The sequence below is a fragment of the Nipponia nippon genome, unplaced genomic scaffold (genome assembly GCF_047370975.1).
Source record: "Nipponia nippon isolate SJK-2023a ecotype South Korea unplaced genomic scaffold, ASM4737097v1 scaffold_6, whole genome shotgun sequence".
Lineage (NCBI taxonomy): Eukaryota > Metazoa > Chordata > Aves > Pelecaniformes > Threskiornithidae > Nipponia > Nipponia nippon.
In genome coordinates this window covers 57,403,829-57,426,694 of record NW_028262380.1, presented here as the reverse complement: position 1 = coordinate 57,426,694, position 22,866 = coordinate 57,403,829, and the positions used below count along the sequence as shown (strand labels likewise).

Genomic DNA, 22,866 nt, shown 5'->3' with positions numbered 1-22,866 from the left:
TATTTTTTTTGTTGTTGCTTTCAGAATAATTATAGTGCAATTTTTTCTTAATTATGGAGAATGATAATCATTATCATAAACTAGGAATCACACGTTCTGCGCATCTGTAACTTGTACGAAGTGAATAGGACGCTTCATTATTACCATTGGCAATAGCAACAGCAATTCTTATTCTTTTCATATGGATCAGCCTTTATTAGTGTCAGGCCAAATATTATGTGTTATGACAGAGTAAGACTCTTTAAGCGTGTGGGTAATGATGCATTGGGGGGCACAAATGAGCAAAAAGGAACTGTGGCAAGCTTTGGGTAATCCTGTGTTTTAATCCAATTCCGTAAACTTTCAAGCACGTGTTAAACTTTACTCGTGTGAATGGTGAAGCTGCTGATTGAGACCTGAATTACCAAGCTGCAATGAGAGCATCATTTTAACGCGGGAGATGCCAGCCTGTGGCATAGAAGGCACATGTGGCCTGTGAAATATCTTTATGTATTTAATGAGAGCCCACTGAAGAGGAAGGCTAAATATCCACCAGCCAAGCATTAGCATAGTATAAACCTGCTGCAAGCACTGTTTTCTCAGCACCAGCAGGGCTCCATTTCCAAATGGCTACTGCCTAAAAGTGGCTGGATGATCCAGTCCAAAAGGGCATGATACAGAAAATCCTTGCCCAGGGCCTTATGCTAGGAGATGTTCGGAGATGTGCCTCAGTCCGCTTCACTCAGTGGTGTAGGTAGAGAGAGCTTATTTCCAAAACACAGAAAAGCACATCCAAGCCGTAGCACTACTGTGTGTACTACTACAATTATCACAGCTTCTGAATCAGTAACATCCTGTGCATTTATTGCTCGGATTAGGATTTTTCCCTCCCCTCAAGCAATATGAAAACTCTTATGAAAATGTTCTTGATACACCGAGCCTTTGATACTTAGCTGGAGCAACAGGACTTCTCTAGTTCCAAAGTCTAGCTTTGATTTAAATGTTGCTCACTGGACTAAATATTTGTGTTCCCTAATTCAGGACATTTCATTTCCTGCCCTCAAAATAGGGACTCACAGAGAACTACATGATTCAGAAGGCTTGAGCTGAAAACACGTTGAATACCTTTGAGAGAAAAATAGCACATAGTAAAGAAGCATCTCTTACATGAGATGACAATTCTCCATCTAGTAAGGTGCAGTTGCTGTGTAGCTCACTAGAGGGCAGGTGACCGTACTTCATAATCTCGAAGGTACAGAAATCCTGATTTAAGAGAAACAATAAAGGAAAAAAAAGGTATAAATCAGATATAGCTGCATTGCAAATAGAAAATGTTAGACTTGCAGCCCACTTATTTCAATTGCTCTTTCGAGTACATTGGAAAGGAAGTTTAGATTAGTCTTTTAGTATGCATATGGTGCCTTTTCTTTACCTGGGAACTGAGGCAGAGGTATGCTCTGCAATTTACTCTGAATTTATTTTACCCACTTCTTTGTTCTTACCGTTTTTTCTTGATGTTTCTCCAGAAAAAAAAAAATGTAGATACCATACTGATCCCTTCTTATGGAAGCTGCCAGAATAAGCAACTCTGATATTCACTATAAATATTTCAGAATATCTAGTATTTCTGTTTGTAACTGCTTAATCTTGTACACATGTTAAAGGAAATCAATTTTTAAAAACAATTATTTTAGATTTAAGTTTTCTGTAGGCAATAGAACCTAGAGGACCTGGCTATTTTTAATATATAAACTATTCTCCTACCTTGGAGCTTTAAAATATAGAGGCATTTGGGTCAGTTATTTTCATCTGCTGTATAAACAACCCCTAAATCTCCTGAATTTCCTAAGTATTTCCAGTTGCTTTCAATTTTGGGGTTAAAAAAAGGCATAATCCAAATAAGTCTAGCAAAAATGGTTTCCCACTTGTTTTTATCGTGTTTCACATTATGCCTGAGTGCAAAGCCACTTATGTCATTTACAACTGTAACAACTTTGTATTTGCTGAAGTGAGAGGACACAAGTATAGTACTGATTGGTTAAGAATAGATGATGAATGAAATATGGCAGAAGACATTGCTTTGGGAGTCCTGGGCCAAATTCTGGATGACTTCACTTAGATTTTGGTTTAGTTGAAACTCCTACTGGTACAAACAGAACTTGGTTGAGCAGTAGCCCATGTTTTTCCAAAGCATCATTCTTCATTATCTCCTAGCTCCAAGAGCTACATGGAAAAGAGAGCAAACAAAAAAAAAAAGTCCACCGATTCTCTTGGACTTGGCAGCGAAGAGCCCTGCAGAGGGACTCTGGAACTTCATTGTTTGCTGAGGTTGGGTGTTGCATCTCCCATCCATGTCTAAAGAGGCAAGAGGTGAAATGTTTGTGTGGTCCATGAGTGGCTGCTGAAACCTGCCAGCTCCTCTCTGGCATGCAATTCAGTTGAAACACATCCGTTAGATTTTTCTCCCTAACCCACGTCACTGATCGTGGCACTGCTTTCTCTAAGTTTTTCATTTGTGTGCTCTGGGTACCAGTGTCTGGTCAGCATCCAGCCCCACCTGAGCTTCCAAAGCTCTTCACTTTGCCTCCCACCCCTGATGTGTGCACTCTTCTATCTCTGAGCTTGCTCTTCTGCTCAGCCACCGAGTCACCCTGGATCTGCCTTCCCACAGCTCACATGGCTTTTCTCTCTTGTGCTTTTGGTATTCCCTTTGTGAACTGGTAACTGTACATTTTATGGTGGAAAAAAGCATCGTGCATCTGTGCAGACAATTTTAAAAACAGAGGAGAGATAAAAAGCTGCACTTTGGACATGTAATAGCTAAAAATTAGAATAAGTTATCCTCCCTAATCATTCCTCGAAGTACTCTTTTGCAACTGTGCCTATGAAAAGCCTCTGAAAGATGATATGGCTGAGGCACAGAGGAGACTAGATAACACTGGCTCTAATTAAGTGCAAAAGATGTAAAACATAAGTGTATGAAAGCTAAACATAAATGGCTATATACTCCTCCCTTACCCTTCATAAGTAGTTTTAAACGATGTCCTGTTTGGGCCAGGACCTATGGTGATGTCTGCGCTGCAGGCTGCAGTCCAGCGTGCAGAGGCAGCTTTGAAACGGCGAGCGTGAGTGTCAGTCTGGTGCCGGCAGCGACCTCGGTGGGGCAGCTGTCAGCCCAGGCAAACCACAAAACCACTTGAATAGCAGGGCAGGTTAACCTGCTGTCTTCTACAGCCAGCACCCAGACAACTTGCTTAAAAGTAGCTCTTGTAGCTTGATACGACACCACCGTGTGTTCGCTTAGTCACCGCCACCATCTGGAGAAGGGACGTGAGTGTGGCCAGTGCTGCCAGGTGACATAGCAACAGCAACATTAAATAAAAATCTGCTCTGGGAGATGGGGACAGTTGTCGTAGAGCCTCTGCGAAGCTCGTTTGTCATGTAACAAAAGTCCCTGGGTACGTTCTCAGTCTCATCTGCCTTAAGACGGAAAACAGCTGGGGTTAAGCTGACGCACTTCAAAATTATATTTTAAGTCAAATAGTTACATTATTGAGGGACTGATACCAGCCATCCCCCTAAATTACCTTACATTCTGACTTGGTAAACACAACAAACTTAACTCTGTTCAGCCATAATTAGGGAAGAAAAAAAAAAGGTAGCTGGCTCTTTACTGAAGAAAAACAAACTCGATGTATCAAACTAGCAAGAAACATTTTTTTTTCAATATTGTTTCCCTTATTAAAGAACCCTATTCTGCATCTGCCATGAAGATTTGGATGGTGGATTGAGATCACACTAAAAGTCAGGGTGGCCTACATCAGAAAAGTTGCATTTCACAGAACATTTGCTATTGATATGTTGGGAAAGTGTCAGACTTGCGGGAGGACTGGAGAGTATTTGCATGATACATTAATAAGAAACAGTTTAGTATACTAGATTACTAAAGCATGGTTAATTTTGAAGCCAAAGCCCACACATTCTTAACTTTTTTTCCCAGCTGAAGAGCCAATATACTGATGTATTGTACAGGAACCGGAGCGTTATTCTTTGAAAGCAAACCCAGTGTTTAGAAAATCCAAAACTGAGCTAACAGTACAGCATATAGGGATCACACAGGATGTTATTTTAAGCTGTAATGCAGAAACGTCAGTACACTTGATATCTTTATTTGCAGCACGTGTGTTTTGAGAAAGCAGGTTACATACATTCTTGCTTTACAAGTCCTGCGAAACTGAGATAGTTTCATTTGTCTCAGGAAGCTTGGTATCTAACAGACTGACAAGAGGTCTATTCAACAGTTGTGAGAGATAATAAAAAAGACGTGTAGTTAGACAATATGTATGTTAAAAAAAATTAATAAAACAGATATTGTAACAGTAAATCCATATTAATTTCCCCTTGATTACTTATAGAATCCCTGTGAAAAACCTTCTCTCGCTCAGAGTTTTAGATAAAGTATTATGGTTCTATCACAATAGTATGCTTGTGATGCATGGAGACATGGATATAAAAGATTTTTTTCAGTAAATTTATACAGAATTTAAAAATTAATATCAGAACCGATGCTTTGTTTTAAAAAGAAGCCATACATTGAAGTCCGCACTTTATTTTTCTTTCTTCTTCATTCCCCCCATTTCAATATTGCAGGCTACTTACTGTTATTTTGTGAAAAATTCCTGACCAAGAAAGATTAAGATTTAGCATGTATCAGTAACAACTTCTTTTCATTTAGTGTGTAAAATTAGGAAGACTGCATGGCCCGGACATAAAGTATGGGGTAGAAGTGAGGTATTCTTTGCACATGGGCAATCAGAGCCAAGTGCAGGCAGATACATGGAAGTAAAACACTTAAGATTTTAAAATATAAATGAAATGTCCAAAATTGATCAGACTGGCAAATGAAAGAAGAGTCAATGTAGTAAGTTGCAGGTTTGCAACTTGGATTAAAACCTATTTAAAAAATAACCATAAAACGTTCCTAGATTATTATCTGATTAACTTCTTCCTGTTGACTCTCTTAGAACTTGTTCCCTTTCCCTGTTAGTTTTTGCTCTCTTTCTTATAATTTGAATTCCACTGTTTTAATAATTTAATCATTCATTCTCTCACTACTGGTACTTTATACAATTTTGAGGTGGCTAGTAACAGCTTTTGTTGCAGTCAAGTACTTCTATGGGGATTCAAAATCTATCATTATTCAACTGGGCAATATGACTGATTTCAGTACCTACTATGTCAGGATACAAGTTAATATTTTGGACTATGAACTAAGGCTTTGAGCCTCTAGGGAAGCCTAAAAGATCTAGCCTGGGCTGAAAGAATCAGAAACATGAAATGAGAATCATTCTAAAACCTAACATTTCCATGTTTCCACTAATTCATTATGTTTTGCTTTGAAAAAAACGGAAAATCAAATTCAAAGATCAAAGTCCACATAGCTTTCTACACACAAACTGGTATTTCATCTAGATTATACATGTAAATAAAGTTGCAGCTTGCTCCTAAGACATAAAAAGCAAAGGTCAGATGATGGAAATAAAGGGAAAAACATGTAAGTCTGTTTGTTCTGCATTTCTTGGCAGCCAGTACATTCAGGATTCTGGTACTTGTTATGCAGAAAAATAGAGCTGCCTATTGTGGATAATAGCAAAAAAGGCAAAGGACCAGTTCTGTTCCTCTTGTCACTCCATCGGTGTCAATGGACTTAAACCAGGAATTCATTTGGCAGGGGTCTCCGAGTCACCACTTGAGGCTCACATGCTAACTTCTTCCCAGAAAAGTTATGCTGAGTAAGGCTGGCAAAAAGGTCCGATTAACTCTTTCAGCTGGAAAAATCTGGGACAGAGCAGGCCCCGGAGCACAGTGCTAGGAAGAGCCAAGCTTTGGGAAGGAAGCTTAGGCTGAGGTTTACATAGTTATTGTCTTTGAATTACCAAAGGCCAGAGCGGGGCTGAGTTACCAAATGCCAGAATGGGAGTAAATTTAGATGCTCCCTGGGGTATATGTGTGTTGAGCAGTGAAGCAAGCTCCCTTCTCTCTATCACACTGGCTGCACACCAAAGAGAAGAGGCTCCCCTTCCTTCCCCTTCTGATCATTTTTGTCGTCTTCTTACACTGAGAGAAAAATGGGAAAATGACTGCAACCAGGGAACGGAGTGTAAACATACATGCACAAGAGGAAAACTGCAACACGTCGTTCTTGCCTGTAACTATTGAGCTTCACAGTTGCTCTCCATCACCTATGCGAGTAGCCAGGAATGCAGCCTGCATAGTTTGTTGAATGGCTATCTTAATTTTAGCCTCTTCGAAGATTCTTGGGGGGGAGAAGTCCCATAACTCTGGATTTTGCTGCTACTTTATTTAGCAGACATATAGGAAGTGTCTTTAAAACAATATGGATTGAACCTCTTTTTTTCTGTCCACTTTCAACAACAGATAGAGCAAAGAGATGGGGTATCTTGGGTGCTAGCTTGAGGTTCTTTTTCTCTGCCATGCAAGAGTGGGATACTCATTTGTTCTTTTCCCACTTTTGTGAAAATTGCATGTGGAATGCTATTTTTCTTCTTTCGCAAGAAACATCATGTCCCCTGCAAAGCACACCTTTGTAGGTGGCCAGAAAGCAGTCGTTAAGTTGGCTTTTCAATGGAAAAACTGTTTCAATTGAAACAAATCGGAATTTAAAAAAATCCCAGAAACGAAATCCATTTGCAGAACAAAATGTTCCAATTTTTTTTTCAAAAATTACTTTTTATTTAGACATTTACTTTATATATTGCCAATTATTGCAAGCACAATGGAATGAAAGGACTAAGTTGATCAGGAATGACATTTAAAACATTATTTCATTAAGAAGAGAAGTGAGATGTCCCTTATTTTGGACAATTATTTATAAAGTCTACATTTTTTTTAGAACACAACCCAATTGGAGAGGCAGCTCATAAGTGATCAATACCAGATTCTTATTTTATCAATTGGCATTGGCCTGTCAGTAGAACAGATTTTGACTCTATTTAATGAACTAACCATTCAGCATAAATTCTTATATAGTGGATAAGGAATGTTTGCCATGTCATATGATTTCCTGATTCTACAGCAATATACTTGTGCTAAAAAAAACTGCATAGGGGTTTATGTTCTAGAAGACTTATGTCTTTATCTTTCAGTTGTTTTCTTAAAAAAAGACGGGGAGTAAAATTGAGCAACCACACAGAGAAGGAAGCAACCTCCCTAACTCCCTTTTTTGCAAAGCAGAGGTTCTGCTCTTTCTCTGAGAGTGGGATATTTGTTACAGCCTGTAGATACACCATCCTAAACATTTGTTTAAGGTAGGTTTACAAGCCAAAGCAAATGATTGAAAATATTTTTACATTTGCTGTTTTATACAGTCTTCAGATGTGACTGCATTTATCAGAAAACACGAGATAAATGTAATAAACAGGAATCAGCTTTTTCAGTACTTATTATAGCTAAGGTTGCACAATGGTTTCCATTCTAACTCCCTTTTCAGCCTCATAATTTTCTGCTGCTTTCATTCCTGAGAAGGGAATTTTCCTTACGGTTATTTTTCTTTGGAAAGTTTGAGTAACTTGGCTCAATATTCCCAAGAATATTGCAAAGAAAATGGGTGTATGTGGACTTGCTAATTATAAGTGTTTTTATTGTTTTAACAACTCTGCAACATATGCAGCTGGGGGAGGGAGGCTGAAATTTCAGCTATTTCCATATCAAGTCAGCCGTCTTTCTGGGCTACTGCGAATTCGTGTTTTGGTTTGTGCGTTATGATCTTCTGGAAAACCACGTGCTGTGCATACACAGCATAGCTCGCATACATCTTCCTCGCGGCGCTTGGTGCTGGGGAGCGCTCTGGTGGGGCCAGCAGCAGTCCTGCATGCGGACGCGGGAGGAGGAGGAGAAAATACCGCCTGACCATTGCGGCTCCTCTTGCTCTGCACGTCTGGCTCGCGCTTATCTGCTCCCGTCAGGGAGACCAGGGGGTCTGACTTGTGGCCTCCCGGGCACGAGACCCGCACCTTTGCTGCGTTTTGCTGAAACCTTTCCTTTTGGAAAGTACTTCTTTCTCTGATCAATGCTGAAAGATGTACCTCTTTGGGAGCATGGTCAGGCTGAGTTCTGTTCAGTGACACAGTGAAGATGTTTTGCAGAAAAATAATGAAGTGACTTAAAATAATTTAAATTGACTGGTTATTACATTTGGCTTTTGAAGCAAAGTTTGTCAACGGCTGTTAACTTTGGTGGGCTGGGAGTGTTTCCCTTTGCTTCCGTTGTCCTCAAGAAATCGGTGATTCCCACTCTGAAGGGTTAATGGTTGTCAGAGGGGCTGATTCAAATCCTGAACTGTAAGCAACCAAGCCAGTCACAGCATGCTGTGTCATTAATTAACTGCGACACCATCCTGGACTGTTTTCATCAGGAAAAGGAGTTATTTATGAGGAATAACAGTAACATTCAGTACTTATCTTTTTGAAAAAAAAAAATAGCAGGAGAAAAATCATAAATAGGGATTTCAAAACAGTTTTATTGCATCATTTGCCTTCCTGCTCATGAGGAATTAGACCCAAAAATATAGAAATCAAAGGATGTGATATTTCTTCTCCTGTTTCCATGACCGGGGCTGCATGCTGCGAGCCTGCCTCTCTCTGGGCTGCAGTCGTGCCTCCTGCTCCGGCTGCAGCCGGGGCCGCCTGTCGCGGCTCAGCCGGGCCAGGCAGCAATTACACCAGCGGCTGTGCTTGCTGACAGTTTTGGGGAGAGGGTAACCTTTAGAGGGAGAGGTGAGCTGGGACCTCTTGATGTGGCCCGGCTAGGCGGGCGTGACATCAGCACGTGGATGCTCTGCAGCTGGCATCAAACCCCTGCCAGAGGTTGTTCGTGGTGACAGCCCAGCGAGCGCTGTGCTGGCTTGCTCTAATTGCTGGATATGCCGGCAGTCCCGAGCAGCAATGCCGCACTGCTGCTGCCAGCACCTCGCTATGCTGTCCCCACACTGCGCTGGCAGCGTGTCCCGCAGCACAGAGCTGTCAGGGATGAAGGCTGAGGAGGAGGAGGAAGAGCTTTACCTGCCTGGCAGCCTGTCCCAGCGGCTGCAGAAGGGGCTCCCTGGCACTTCTGGGTCGCAGGGGCAGGGCTGCGGCTTTCACACATCCTCTGTCAAGAGGGAAAGAGGAGGAGGAGTGGGCCAGCTCTTGGGGCAGCGGGCATACCTATGGACTTCAATGCTGGTAGCAACACGGCATAAGCTCTAACGAGCGGTTCCCCTGATGCTAATACAGAAATATTACCTGTGGAGAAGAGTTTTGTGGTGGCCATAGACTGCGTTAGTGTGGATTTCTGGAGCTGACACCCACCTGTCATGCTTTTGGGTATCGCATGCCCCAGCCTGTCCTCTGGCTGTTTTGCTGGGGCCACAGTCCCAGGACATGATGCATTTGGTGGAAATGCTGGAGTGAGGGAATCCCCTTGCCTTTTGTCCCCATCCTACAACCAGTGCCTGTGCTCTCTTGCCCTTGTACTGCATGCAAAGCCTTCTCTGTGTGTGCGGAGGGAAAATTGAGGGGGTTTGGTTGTGAGCTGAATATAAAAATGGTGAAAAAGGAAAGAAAACCCCAAATGCATCCCCATAAAGAGCTGGAGGACAGAGGGGAGGAAGGAACTCCTTAAATGTGCTTTTTTTTTAAAGAAAATGTATTGTTGAGCTGCAGCCTTAGCAAAACTATGTATTGCTTGATGGTCCTGATTGAATTTTTTAGTTAGAAATTAAATAAAAGACAGAGTGGGCCCCAGGGGCAGTGCTAAGGGAGATTTGGCCATATCCAAGTTGTGAGAGTTGCTGTAAGGGGCAATGGAAATTCAATGCAGCTGGTGAACTTAAAAAATAATAACAAAAAACAGTACACCTCTGTGTTATAAAATGTCTTTCATACAACAAGTATCCCAAAATGTTCTATATAGAATTAAAAACAGATTTAATTTGAAGAACAGGTAATTTTGTTTATTTAAGGGAAAGAAAAACATAGGACATTAGGCTGAACTAAAGCTGGTATAAATCAAAAATGATTCAAATGAAGTCAAGCAGTTTAAAATATAGATGCTGTAAAATACACAGGATTATAATCTGGCCCATAATATTTTGCATTTACAGTGTGTAATTCGGGCCCTTTGGAGCAGGTCGGTAAATGATCTCCCCATTTTCATTGTATTTCCTTTTTGTTCTTAAATTGAACATATTAATTTCTTGTGTTCCTTTATTGCTTTTGTCTTGATTTCTGCTAGACTCTGGCTTTTCCAAACGTTTCCTCTTTAAAAAAGTTTCAGAGACAAAAGGGGGGGAAAAAGCAAGAGGAAAAAAGTTTACTCTTCCATGCCATTCCTGGCTCCATAAAATCCCCTCTCCTCCAAGAAAAGTTAAAACAAGGCTACCAGGAATCTAATGGAACTCCTTGGCAAAGAATATAAGGGGGGGGAGCTCATATAGAAAAATAAAGAGATAGTAGGAAAGCAATTAAAATGTTGATATTTTTCAATGAAAATACTAACAAATTTATATTTTTTTTTGCCATTTTTTGTTTTGGCAAGGATAAGTAGTGAAACTGGAAAAATTCTACAAAAACCTTCATTTGTTTGAGGCCACTCATTTTTTTTTCATTAAATTTATAAACAAGTGTAATTAAAAGAAACACCATAGCATTTGTAAAACAGAAATATGTGTTTGGAACATTTAAATCTCCAACATGTATTCAGGGTATGAATACTTGATTTAGAAATAAGTACAAGCTTTACTTGTTGTGTGCGTCCTCTTTATGGGAGCAAATAAGACAAAAGGAAAACCTACTTTTCTTACACAAAGCATGCTAATTTAGTCACAAAGAGATATAAATGCATATTTCTGTATTGAAATACAGATATTTTAAACATTAAATGAGAACCGAGTACTTGTGGCTCACTGATGTAGTTCTCAGTGTTTGCAGCTGGAGGTCCCGCTGGTGTTTAATGAACATTTGCCCTCTTGACCGGCGTGCTGCACGTGCGTGGGTTGTAACCAGCACAGCCTCTGCTTCTGCCTACTGGAAACCTGCAGGAGGAGTTAGCAGTTGAAGCTGAGCATGGGGGTCTTCAAACAGTCTGCCTCCCAAGTTGGGGCACTAAATGCCACCTCAGAAGGATCCCAGGAAGATTCGTGGTTATGTACGCAATGGTCAAGGAGCAGGTTCGGTCTCTGCAATGTGGTACTTCAGAGATTTCTAGTGACTGTCCCGTGTGTTATGTAGCATTTGCCACTGACTGTGGTTTTTGGGGTAATGCTTCTTCCATTATTCTGTACAGTTAGCTGTAAAATATTGTTTTGAGCAAAAGACTATTGCTCTGAAATATTTGACTAACCACACACACACACAAAGCATGGGGGCCTTAGCTTCTCCCAGCTAGGCATCCAAACTTACTGGCAAACTCTCCTTCTGCCTGACCTTCAGTAGTGTGACCACCTCTGCTTAGTGCACTTCATGCACTTAACAACCACTGGTTTTTGTAGGTGGTTCCTCTGGTAGACCCTCCATGGCACTTAAGAGTTTTAGAAGTTCTTGGTGTCTCTCAAAACCCAGGTTGTAGTGGCACAGTCCTAAATCTGAAAAACAGAGATGCTTCTTGGTATTTTTGCCTCCATACTATCTTATTTGAGTAGATACTGTGAAATAAATCTGTGTCTTTAAAGGACATAAGAGCTGCTGCAATGAGGAGCATAGGAAATCCATGACTAGGTTTGGAAGTCTGTATTTAACCAGCCTCCAAAAGTGTGGGCTGAATGCTGGTTAAAAGTGGGGGAAAAAAAAATTACCAAACAGCTTGTTTCTTTGCAAGTATTATCTATCCTTTGCACAAGAACTGTTGTGGCAAACCAAGATCTTGTTACCTTCATCCTTTTGTTAAGATGAAAAAAAAAAAAAGCTCCCCCTCCAACGCAGGTTTAGTGTCCTGTCCACATACTTCTGATTTCTTTGGTCTCAAGCAACGTGTTGGTCTGCAGCAGTTGCCCTGCAGTGAAGTGGGTTGTTGCTTCCTCTGGAGGGAACCATCTGTCAGGGCAGCGAAGCAAAACCCGTTCCCATTTCCTCAGGCATGTTGCAGACTATCTTCCCTTCAGACCAGTGAGTTACAAGATAGGTCTTGCCCTGTTGGAAAGATACCCACTTCCATTCCCACTAAATTTAAATTAATGTCTGGAAACTTAGTTGAATGCAGCTCGTTGATTACCTTCATACTTAGCTGAATCCGGACTGATTTGAAAAAATGAGTTTGGGCACCCGTTCTTAAATATCTGAAAAGCTGTGAGCATTCCTCCCTAGTTTTCTTCAAATTTCTAGAGGTTATGAATATATGGGGACTTTGTGATTTACTTAAAAGGACTTGGAATGTGGCTTGCTTTTTACATTTATTAATCTGAGTAATAATTTTAATAAGATATTCATAGATATATATTTAATTAATTTACACAGAGTCTACTTACGGTCTGGTCCTTTAGGTGCTGTGTGCCTCTCTTTTTAATACCACATATGTCCATTCATTTCAAGAAGAGCTGAATGATACTTGCATGAGGTCATCATATTGTGTTTTTTATTGTCATGGATTCTCTTTGCATGTCTCATCAGTTTATTTTGTTCGCTGTGTAATCCTCCCTTATTCAAAGCAACCCTGGTGGAGAATACGCCACCAGTGACTTATAAATTTCTATTCCTTCCTGTGTAAGCGAAACACAGGTGGATATTTTTTGTGTTTGGTTTTTTTTTTTTTAAAGAGTATCTGTCACAGCCGAATACTAACACAATATGCCATCTTATAGCCCTCAGTGAAGCAAAAGACAAGTGGGTGGAAGTATTTCTTTAGTGCGCACAAGAGAACAGCCAAAAAAGTTATAATTTGAGGGGGGTTGCTATTGCTGTCACCAAAGTTAACAAACAAGTCAGTTAACAGATTGAGAGCCCAGTTAAATATATGCTAGATTCTGAGTTGTATTTTGGAGAAGGGGGCTGTCTGAAGTATGAATTAACACAGCCTCCCATGTATTTTGATCAGGAGTTCAGACCCACATTATCATTTTATCAAATGTCTTTGGGGTGAGAAAATGATATTTCACTTGTCCAGTTTTTGTGGTAATCTTGCAAAACCTGCTGACTTGATATTTTTACAAATTTGGTACCATCTGTGAAGGACAGATCAGGGCTAAGGCTCCGTGGTGGGATATATGGAGAATACCAGGAAGAGAGATGTGAATTGTAACTTAAGTGTTCTCTGCAGCGTATTTATCCCCAGTGAGAACACAGAATGTGACTAGGGCAGTCCGTGGTAATAGGAAGAGGAAATGCAGGATTGACTTGTTATTGGAAATCAGGGAGCTGTTACCAGTTTGTTTCTCCACCTCGGTTTGATCCTGCGCGAATGGGCGGGTGGACGTCAGCGCTTCTGTGTCTGTGTGCGAGGCTGCCCATGGACGTGTGCATACACGCCGCGTATGTACCTCTGAGCGGATTGCGTGTTTCTCTGTGATTTTACCCATTTTGTGTGTGTGTGTGGTGTTTATGTGGCTCTCTGCCAACTTGCTATGAAATTATCTGTTAGAGCTTTTCCTGTGGCCCTGATAGCGGTTTGCTTTTGGGCTTGGGAGGGGTGAAACACCAGCAGGGCCGGGTGTCCAAAACAAAAAGGACTGGTTTTTATCAGTTTCTTGTGAAATTGCACATTGCTTTCTGATCTTTTAGAAACATTTCCTTACAAATGTCTTCAGGAATTATCAGGGATGAAGATAGACATGTAATTTTAATTTATTTAAGGTTGCATAAAGATGGAAAAAGGAAATGCTGTGAAGAAGGGAAACATTGGGTTTTTCGGTATTTGGTTTTTCATGTTTGGTTGTCGGTGCTAATAAAACTGCTTCCAACTTCAAAACCAGTAAACGTGAGCTCATCTGAAGCCTGAGTCAGACCAAATGCCATGCCCTGTAGGACAGTTTACAATCCAGTCTTGGGGGCTGATATGTCATTTCAGTTGTTAAAAAAAAAACAAACACAAACCCAAACAAAAAAACGTCCCTGTGATATGGGATTCAACAAACAATTCTAAGGTTTGAGCTGTGGAAAAACATTTAAGTTAATCTACTCTTTACAAGATGCTCTGTTTAATACAATACAAGCCCTAACATTAGGACACACTGCTAGCAGTCACGTGTCGATAGATAGACAATATTTTAAAAAACTTACCCAAGGTGGTGAGGTTCACAGAGTATTACCCGCAGAGAGCTTCTGTTCCCCAGGAGGGCTTCTGCTCACTGGGAGCAGGAGCACTGGGAGCCAAAAGAGTGCCCCACTCCGCCCTGGTATTACTTGCCTTAGCAACTTCCTTTTGCACGGCTGTTATGTAGAAGAAATGGAATTTCAGGGGTGCATTTCTGCTTCGCCCCTTCGGCCGTGTGCAGAGGTGTAGAGTAACTGGAAAGGATTGATAGGTTAGAGGAGGGACCCCTCAGGAGAGGGGAAAACATGACAATTCTGTGCTGTTCCCAGACATGGTAGCGTTTGTACATGAACGTGTGGGACAGCGAGAGAGCTGCTCCTCTCGCCCTCTTTTGTTCCCTCCACCCCGCCTTCACATGTCCAGGGGAAAGACAGGGGCTGGTAGCTGCTCCACTGCAGTGCCCCATGGTGATGTTCTCTCCACTAAATCTTTTGCAGGTAACAGGGAAAAGAGAAGAGCTGGGTTTACCCCGGTTCTGCTAATTTTGCGCTGTGTCCCTGTTTACCTTCCTTTTTCTGAAATCCAGTGGGTTTGGTGCTACGGCAGGGAGATGCAAGTGCCTCGGAGCGCATGGGTGTAGTTAGTAGCACCTGGATGTTTCACAGCAATCGGATGTGTGCTCATGCCAAGGAAATGGAGAAGATGGATAGAAAATAAGTCTCTCGGGTTGCTAGTGGCACTGAGAAGTGTCACGTTTAGGAATAGTGCAGTGCACTGTTAGTGGCTGGACGTGCTCTTTACCTAGGCAAACGACTTCGGAGGCTCAGCCATAAGATTTGGCAGGATTTGCCTGTCAGCCCCGTACTTTCACAGCACTGCAGGACTAGCGTGCTTTGCACTTCTGAGCGTGTCGCGGAGCTGGAGCACCTCAACATACGCTTCAGTTCCGCAGCGCGCTTCGGGGAGCCCGTGCGGGGAAAGCCTGCTGTCACCCCATCCCCTTCGGCGACACCACCTCCACCTCTGGGCTGGGGACCGGAGCGTGGCACGCGTGTCCGGGGCTGTGCGTGGCCGGAGAGAGGGGGTCCCTGCCAGGCTGGGGGGAGAGTGGCCTCCGGAGAGGTGGGAGCTGGGTGGGGGGACGGAGGGCGCCAGAGTCACCGTGCGGCCTGTCCCTCCGCTGGGCTGGGGACAGAGGGAAGGGACACCCACCCGCTGCCGGCGGCTCTAAAAATAAGGGGGGCAGCGAGAGGCCGCCGGAGCCCCCCGAGTGCGAGGGGAGCAGCGCAGGAAGCCCGCCGGGGGTCTGCCCCGCTCCCGGCGCCCCCGCCCCGGGCTCCCCCTGCCCGCCGCGCCGCGCCGCCGGAGCCCCGGAGCCCCTCGCCCCGCACCGGCAGGGATGGAGGAGGAGGAGGAGGAGGAGGAGGAGACCGGGCGCTTTCACTCCTGCTGGCTGCAGAGGCTGAGGCAAAAGACAGAAAAGGGAGGAGGGGAATAAAAAGTAAAGAGAGGGGGAGAGAGAGAGAGTGAAAGAAAACTAAGCCCAGCTTTTGCCGGTGCTGCTTGGATTGGATCTGGTTTGAGTTTCCTCTCTGCTGGCTTGTGCAGCGAGAGAGGAGGAGTGGGGGGAAGTAACTCACTCACTCTTCCTCTGAAGCTTAAGCAAACGTGCTGGTGACGGCACTGGTGGGGAGCTGCCCTGGGTGCAGTTTCCTTGTAGCTTATTGCTCTCAGTTACTAAAGAATTGCCTGGACTTCTCGAGGACCTGGAGGAAAAAGCCATCACTTCACAGACCCGATAGTTGCTCAGTGCCTATTAACTTGACACGTTTTTTACCTAGGGGATTCTTTTTTTTTATTATTTTTCTCCCGTGTCTCTCAGAACAGCAGTTCCTTGAGTGTGTGGCATTGAAATCCCTTGCTTTGTTAATAACTTTGGGAGATATTTTTAAAAACTTTTTTTTCTCTCTTTTGTTTTCTTTGCCTTAAAAAAAAAAAAAAAAGAAAGAAAAAAGATAGTCCTTTTGGGGGGAGGGGAGATGATCGTGCTGATGTGGAATAAGTGCTCCTGCTGTCTCCTCTTACTAGCCGCGGTCCTGATCGTGGAGAGCTCCCAGCTAGACAGCTCCAGCTCCAAGGTGAACTCCATCAAGTCCACCCTGATGGGGGAGGCTCCAACTCAGGCAACCAACAGATCTGCAGGCATCCACCAGGGACTGACGCTTGCTAGCAGTAAGAAGGGCAAAATGCTAAAGCAGATGGGAAAACCTCCCAAGCACTATCACCGGCAAGGAGAGGTAGGATGTTGCTTCGTTGCTCGAGTGTCTGTCCGTCTGCATGCTATATGCAAGTAATTGCTAGCCCCCCCTCGCATTGTTTTCAAAGCTTTACTGTGTTAAATTAATTAATTTACTTCATCGGGCTTGTCTGGGACTGTATCATCTCATAACTGGTGTTAAGAACTGTGCAAGTGGGAGTTGGAAGGTTTTAAACCTTTCATTTTTCTCTGTAGGATTAATAACTGATGGAAGAAAGGGTAATCTAAAAAAATATCACCTCCAGCATTTCTTTGTTTGACTCCTTCAAAAGGCTGCTAGAAAGGAAGACATTTCTTGTTAACTCTCAGACACTAAATGAATTGAGTTTGAATAGGTGAGGAAAATTTGAGCATAAAGTGGAAACTGTGTTCACAGCGGTGAAAAAAACTTGGTTTTAAAAGTCACACCTAGCAAGTTGATCTCTGATGTTTTTCTCCATGGTGAGAATAAAAAAACCATGCTGTCCCAGTGGTATAGTTTAAGGCACATCTATTTGCTTAATATGACAGAAAATAAATTCTAGGTTTCTTGTCCAGAATACACTCCAGTGGTTGTGGAAGTTTTGGTTATGTCCAGTTAAGATAAGCAGGGAGCAGCAGCCCTGAATATGAAGTCTGAGTGAAAGGAAGAAAGAAAAGGTTATAGAAACTCTATGAAAAAAAGACCCTGACTTGCTTATGCAGTCATCTTTCCCTTCTGCCCTGCTTGGAAATTTGGAAGTCTGATAGAAAATTATCTTCGTTCAACTGTCTTTGTGGTAAACTATAACGCAGCATTTTAAGACATCAGTCCTCTACTTCCCTATCAAGTCTCAACTTGGATGGTATGAATGTTGCGCGTTGGGGTGTTGAAGGCGGTAGACTTCTTCAGAGAATATAGATTTTAGTTTATTGGGTATTACTAGTACCTCCAAATACAGCTGCTTTTCATAAGCAACAAACAGCGTAGCAGCAAGGGAGCTGCCAACGTTCAGCACTAAAAAGGCAAAATACTCGGTGCCTGAAGGGTCTGTGTCTTGCCTACATTTTCCTTAAAGCAGCAGAGAAGCTGCAAATTCAAGCAATCCACTGAGTCTGCTAAAGGGTTTCACATCGGCTTCCTTATAATTGAATGTTATCATTTGGTTTTGTGTGCAGGCATAACAACAGTGGTGGTAGTTTTGGTTTTTGCGTGTGAGAAATTTGTTTTTAAACTCCTCCAAGCTTTCTTTCCCTAGCAACTCAATTGTTTTATAATTTACCCAGAATTTGGTCGCCTCTCCTTACCTCTAAGCAAAGTTCAGTAACAGATGCTGGGCTGAAGTTTCATATTACTAAAGTACTGTTCTCTTTCCTAGTGCACATTGTGTAATAATTACTACGTTAAATCACCTTGAGGAAATACAGGAGCATGATATGCTTTTTTATATATTCTCCTTGGGTTTTGTTTTGTTTTCTGCGTATTCGCAAAAAGTCAGTATATAGGACCTATTTTCCCACTGAGAGTTATCTCATTCTCATGAGTTTCAGTGTGGGTACTTGTGGGGCTGTGCTGTACAGCTCCAAACACGATATATAATTTTTGCCTTTTGGGGAAGTCTTGCTACCTTTCCCTATGTACAACATCCTTAGCACTTCGATGTGTATTCAGTGCAATGTTGAGAACGATTGATTATAATTCACCTAGTTCCTGGAAAACAAGTTGCACGGCCTACCGGTTGCATTTGCAAGATTTGCCCCTTACTTGCCAACCTGGATTGTTTGCCGGGGACTTCCAGTTACTGGCATGAACTCACAAGGTACACTTCAAGTCAGAGACAACATTGTAAGTATCCGTAATGGTAGAAGCGGTGGCACACACGTTAAGATGTCCTGTTTGTAGCACAAGCAAAGACCCCTGGAGAATCGGTGACTTTGGCTCCAAGGGAGCAGAGCCTGACCTCCTGTCAAGGGCTGTCGGTGCTGATTTCACCCTCTCTCCCTGGGACTCTGTCCCCGGCTCCTGTGCGGTCTCATGCCGATGTAGTCTGTGAAAATGACTCAGGTGTACTACCAATAATTGTAGATGTTACTTTCGGCCATCTGCCTGAAGCAACACAATTAACACTGAATTGCAGTGAAAAGAAGAAAAGAAGAAGAAATAAAAGTTGTTACTTTTGTGATAATGCTTTATCTTTGGCGATACTTCCAGTTGCAGGGTTGGTAAGCCGCTGCATTTTTTAACAGTGGTGTCACACGTCTCAACCAATTAAGATGTGATGTTTTCATTATTTTTTTTTAAAGTACTCTCTTATTAGGTTAGTACTTGATTTGTTTAGATTATGGGACTGTGCTGAAGTTTTGCATGTCACTTGCTAAAAGAACAGGCCTATCCTTTTCTTTCTAAAACAATCTGTTGCATTAGTGGAATTTATAACGTGTCAAAAGTAGCAGTACCTTTTATACCTTGGTAACATTAAATGGTGAGTTGTCTTGTTTACATCTAGGAAATAGTTTTAGTAAGGACCAACAATATGCAGCTTAAAGGAAAACTTAATAGAATTTTGCTGTTGCAGTTGTGACAGCTCTGAGCCGTGCATTCAACTCTCTGCAGATACACATAGTGGAAATCGGAGAACTCTCACCAAAACTGATGAAAGGACCCTCAGCCAGCAACCGATTTACTTATTCAGCTTGGTAGACTAATGCACTTTCAGAACATTTCTTTAATATGTTAATGTAACATTTTCAATTATGGTAATTCTCAGGACTAGGAGCAACTTGGGAGTCTTTAATCAGCAATAAATCAACGGATACAATAGTTCATGGCTTATCTGGAGTGTTGATGTATTTCAGCTGGTAGTTACAGTGCTTCTGCCCAGAAAGGGAAGATCCCGCACTCCTTTGTCAGGCAGCGTTCCAGTTCAAATTAATGAAAATACTCACATGAGCAAAGCAAGCTGATCCGCCTTGCTGGAGGGACTGGCGGGGCAAATGTGGATTTCAGTAAGACTTACATTTTTATGTCTTTCTGAGGAATATTATTTATTCTCTGTTCTTATTCCCTTTACTGCCTTGGATCAGCAGAGAATGAGAAGCACTGATGTGCTAAATTGGTGAGATTTCACTGTCTTCACTGATCTTCACTGTCACTGCTGTTTTCCCCTTTCTGCAAACTGTTAATGTTTTCCCAGTTTCACAGAGAATCAGAAAGTATCTACAGCATTTCCACAAGGGAAAAATATGCTCAGAAATAGGACCGTATAGAGCACGTTAGACTCCGTTACTTTTGGGGAGGTCAGTACTATATACCATCTGCCATCAGTTTCCTTTCAAAACTTGATTTAGAGAAAGAAATGGCTTCTAGGAACAGCTAACGTCTCAGTACTGTAGCCTTTCTAGGAAATTGTTCTGGACATACCATCTCTCTAAATAAATACAATACAGTGAATAGAGTCATAAATGAAAAAGGCCAGATTAGCAACGAAGGTGGATTAAGTTTTCTGCGTGCTAGATACAGCTTCCACTGTGTTCTCGCTCAACTACAGGGATGCAACTTGAAAGGTAAAATCCCATGTATTGTAGCTGTAATTGAAAGGCATAACTGTTCCGTAGATTCCTGGATGATGGCTCTGTAGCCTCTTTAATTCATTTCCTATCTTTTTGACTTCTTGCATCTGGGTTATAGTCCCCTCTCTTCTGAGGCTTGTCCCCTCCACCAGTGCTGGGGATTGCAATCCTTCACATTCAACCGCCTCTAATGATCTGGTAGGCTGAGACCTACCAAACTTTATTTCCAGCTGTTTTCCTTCTTTATAGGGCGCTATTATCTTCTGCCCTTTCCAAGTCCTGGCCAAGAGGCATTCTTTCAGCTCTTTTCCCGAGCATTCGTGTGTCTCATTCCCTTTGCTGGTGCATAGCTGGTTGGGTTTGTGCTGCCTGCCGAGACTATCCTTCCTGCTCCCCCCACGCGCACGACGGGAGCAGCAGCAATGAGGGGAAGAACTGGGATGGCCAAGAGAGGGGACCGGCACTACTGTGGGGCTGAGTAAGAGATAATGAGGTCTGGAAAAAGGGAGAGAGGAGTGAGTGAAAAGCTGGGACAAGTTTTAATACTTCAGAAGCACGATAGACCAATATCAGCTGCGCCTTTGTATTCCAAATGTACTTGGTCTAATTTTAAAAATGTACTTTTTTTTTTTTTAAACTCTGTCACAGCTTGAGCTAAGAGGCTTGAGACCACAGAAGCCAAACCAAAAAGGCATTAATCCAAATGGCTAAGTTGACACTGATCTCATACCTATCAGCGCATGGACATACATGTGTTTCTTGAACAGGACGTAGTTACCCACAAGGACTTGCTAGAAAATGCTTGGATGATGCTTTGTAGCAAGTAAAACAGCGTGAGATGTAGTAATTGACTGCAGTGCCCTGAGAACGTTACAATAAAATGCACCAAAGACACCAAAAATGTAACCGCAATATCTTGAATAGCTTGCAGTCAAGACAGTATAAATTATTTCTCTGTGGGATTAAAAATAAATTAATTATAATACCTAGAAATTGCATCCAGCAACAGCTTCTTTTTTTTTTTTTTTAAATTAAAAAAAAATACAGAATTGCTAAATCTGCAGAGGTCACCAGAGAATGTATTTTTTGCTCTTGCCGTTCGCTGTTAGGAATCTGGGAGACATACTCGTTTACTGGCAGCAATCTTGCTAAATAGCTGAGTGGCTTGTCTCTTGATTGCAAAAATGGGATGCAGAGTATTATCTGGGTATTATCCTGGGTCATGCTTGGTGTCCCCTTCAATTCGTTGTTATTATTATTTGACTTCTTAATGTAGAGCAAAAGCTCCTATAAAGTGGGTTTACTACAACTATTTCCTATTAATGTTGCAACAATGCCTAGAAAACTTCCAGGACTCTGATGTGTTATCGAATGTGTAAATACTTAGGAAGAGTTAGTTGCTGTCTGGCAAGTCTGTCAGAGTCTAAGGACAACACAAAAGATGATGAAGCATGATTACATTTTGCCCTCAGAAAAATGAGTCTGATTAACTCATTATGTTTGATTAACTGATGCTTTGCAGATGCAAATATAGCACAAGTTTAATTTTGAGTTTAATTATCTCAACACCGGATGCATCTTGCAAGCACTTCGTATCTCATGGTTTGTCAGTTGAGCCTTTGGTCCTTTTACAGTTGTACTTACAAATGCCTCACCCTGGAAATGTCATTTAGGAGGAATTTAACTCTGCAGAGGAGGAGTTCCATGAAGCTCCTGCTTCTGTTTGTTCTTCGAGCATTGCTTTCCTCTTCAGGTTTTGTGTATCTGAGAATTTTTTTTAAGTATATCCAAACAAGTTTTATATATATGTAAAAATGTTAATTTGGAGAACACCTTCAAAGCAGAGACCTTCCCTTTCTGCTTGGGCTTGCAGAAGTCCCCGCCAAGCTCATGCTGCCCCCCCATGCACACTCTGGTGGTGGCTGGCAAAAGTCAGAGTGCACTGGGCCAGACTTGGAGCCGGTATCCCCTGCTTGGCCCGTGGTTGGCACGCAGCTTGTCACCGTGTCCTGCTGTGGAGCTTCGTGTCAGTGTTGGCACTGCAGTCATTAGACATTTATGATAGGTTTGAGGAGTTGAAGTCTGTATGACACTACAGAAATGGGGAAGAAAACCAGAAGCTGCCTCTCCACTTCTCCTGCATTGGTAAAACTCTAAGTGTATTTAGATTTATTTTTTTTTTTAGAGAACTGAGGATAATTCTTTGGAAATCCTTGTCTTTTAGTGCTATGTTCTAGGCTGTGTTTCTGGTACCTTTAGGTTGAAACCAGCTTCTATGAGCTTCATATCCATGGATGTGAAAGGCCCATACAAAAGCCAAGAAGATCAGACGGTTTGTTTTGCTACCTTTTTAAAATTAATTTTGCATGCAAAAGTCTTTATTTTCATTAGAGAACATGAATATTCGTCTCTTCTTTTTTGATCACATATAGGATGTGCAATGACTGTATGTGTCCCCAAACCGTCACTTTTCTTCAGTATAATTTTTTTCTTTTCGACCGAAGGGCAGATTTATTTTAATGAAAAATTTCAAGAACACAAAGCAATTTTCAAATTGTAATGAAATGTGAAAATAGGTGAATTTGTGATACTTCCAAGCTCATTGCAGAATCCTTTGTTCTAGAATGAGCTACAGAAAGTAGTGTTAGTGAGAGGGAGAGATGGCGTAAAAGGATACATATGGTCATACTAAATGACCAAAGCACAGCAGTTTTCAGATAATTTAATGAGTTTTGATCATCTTAGTTACAGTTTTCTTGGGATCGGCCCTAAATCCATCTATGATTTTGTTCTTAGTAAGG

At 42.0% G+C, this 22,866-nt stretch overlaps 1 protein-coding gene across 2 annotated transcripts in view; it reads left to right on the top strand.

The window, feature by feature from the left end:
* DKK2 (dickkopf Wnt signaling pathway inhibitor 2) overlaps window positions 1-22,866 on the top strand; it is a 124,560-nt gene that overhangs the window by 64,867 nt on the left and 36,827 nt on the right. Inside the window, exon 3 of one of the 2 annotated variants that reach the window (XM_087736705.1) lies at window positions 16,309-16,517. In XM_087736705.1, the coding sequence (XP_087592831.1) occupies window positions 16,383-16,517 (135 nt within the window). In that variant the 5' untranslated portion in view covers window positions 16,309-16,382. Of the gene's footprint in view, window positions 1-15,763; window positions 16,518-22,866 lie in introns of those variants that run through there. The other variant, XM_009474666.2, reaches the window with a different exon arrangement.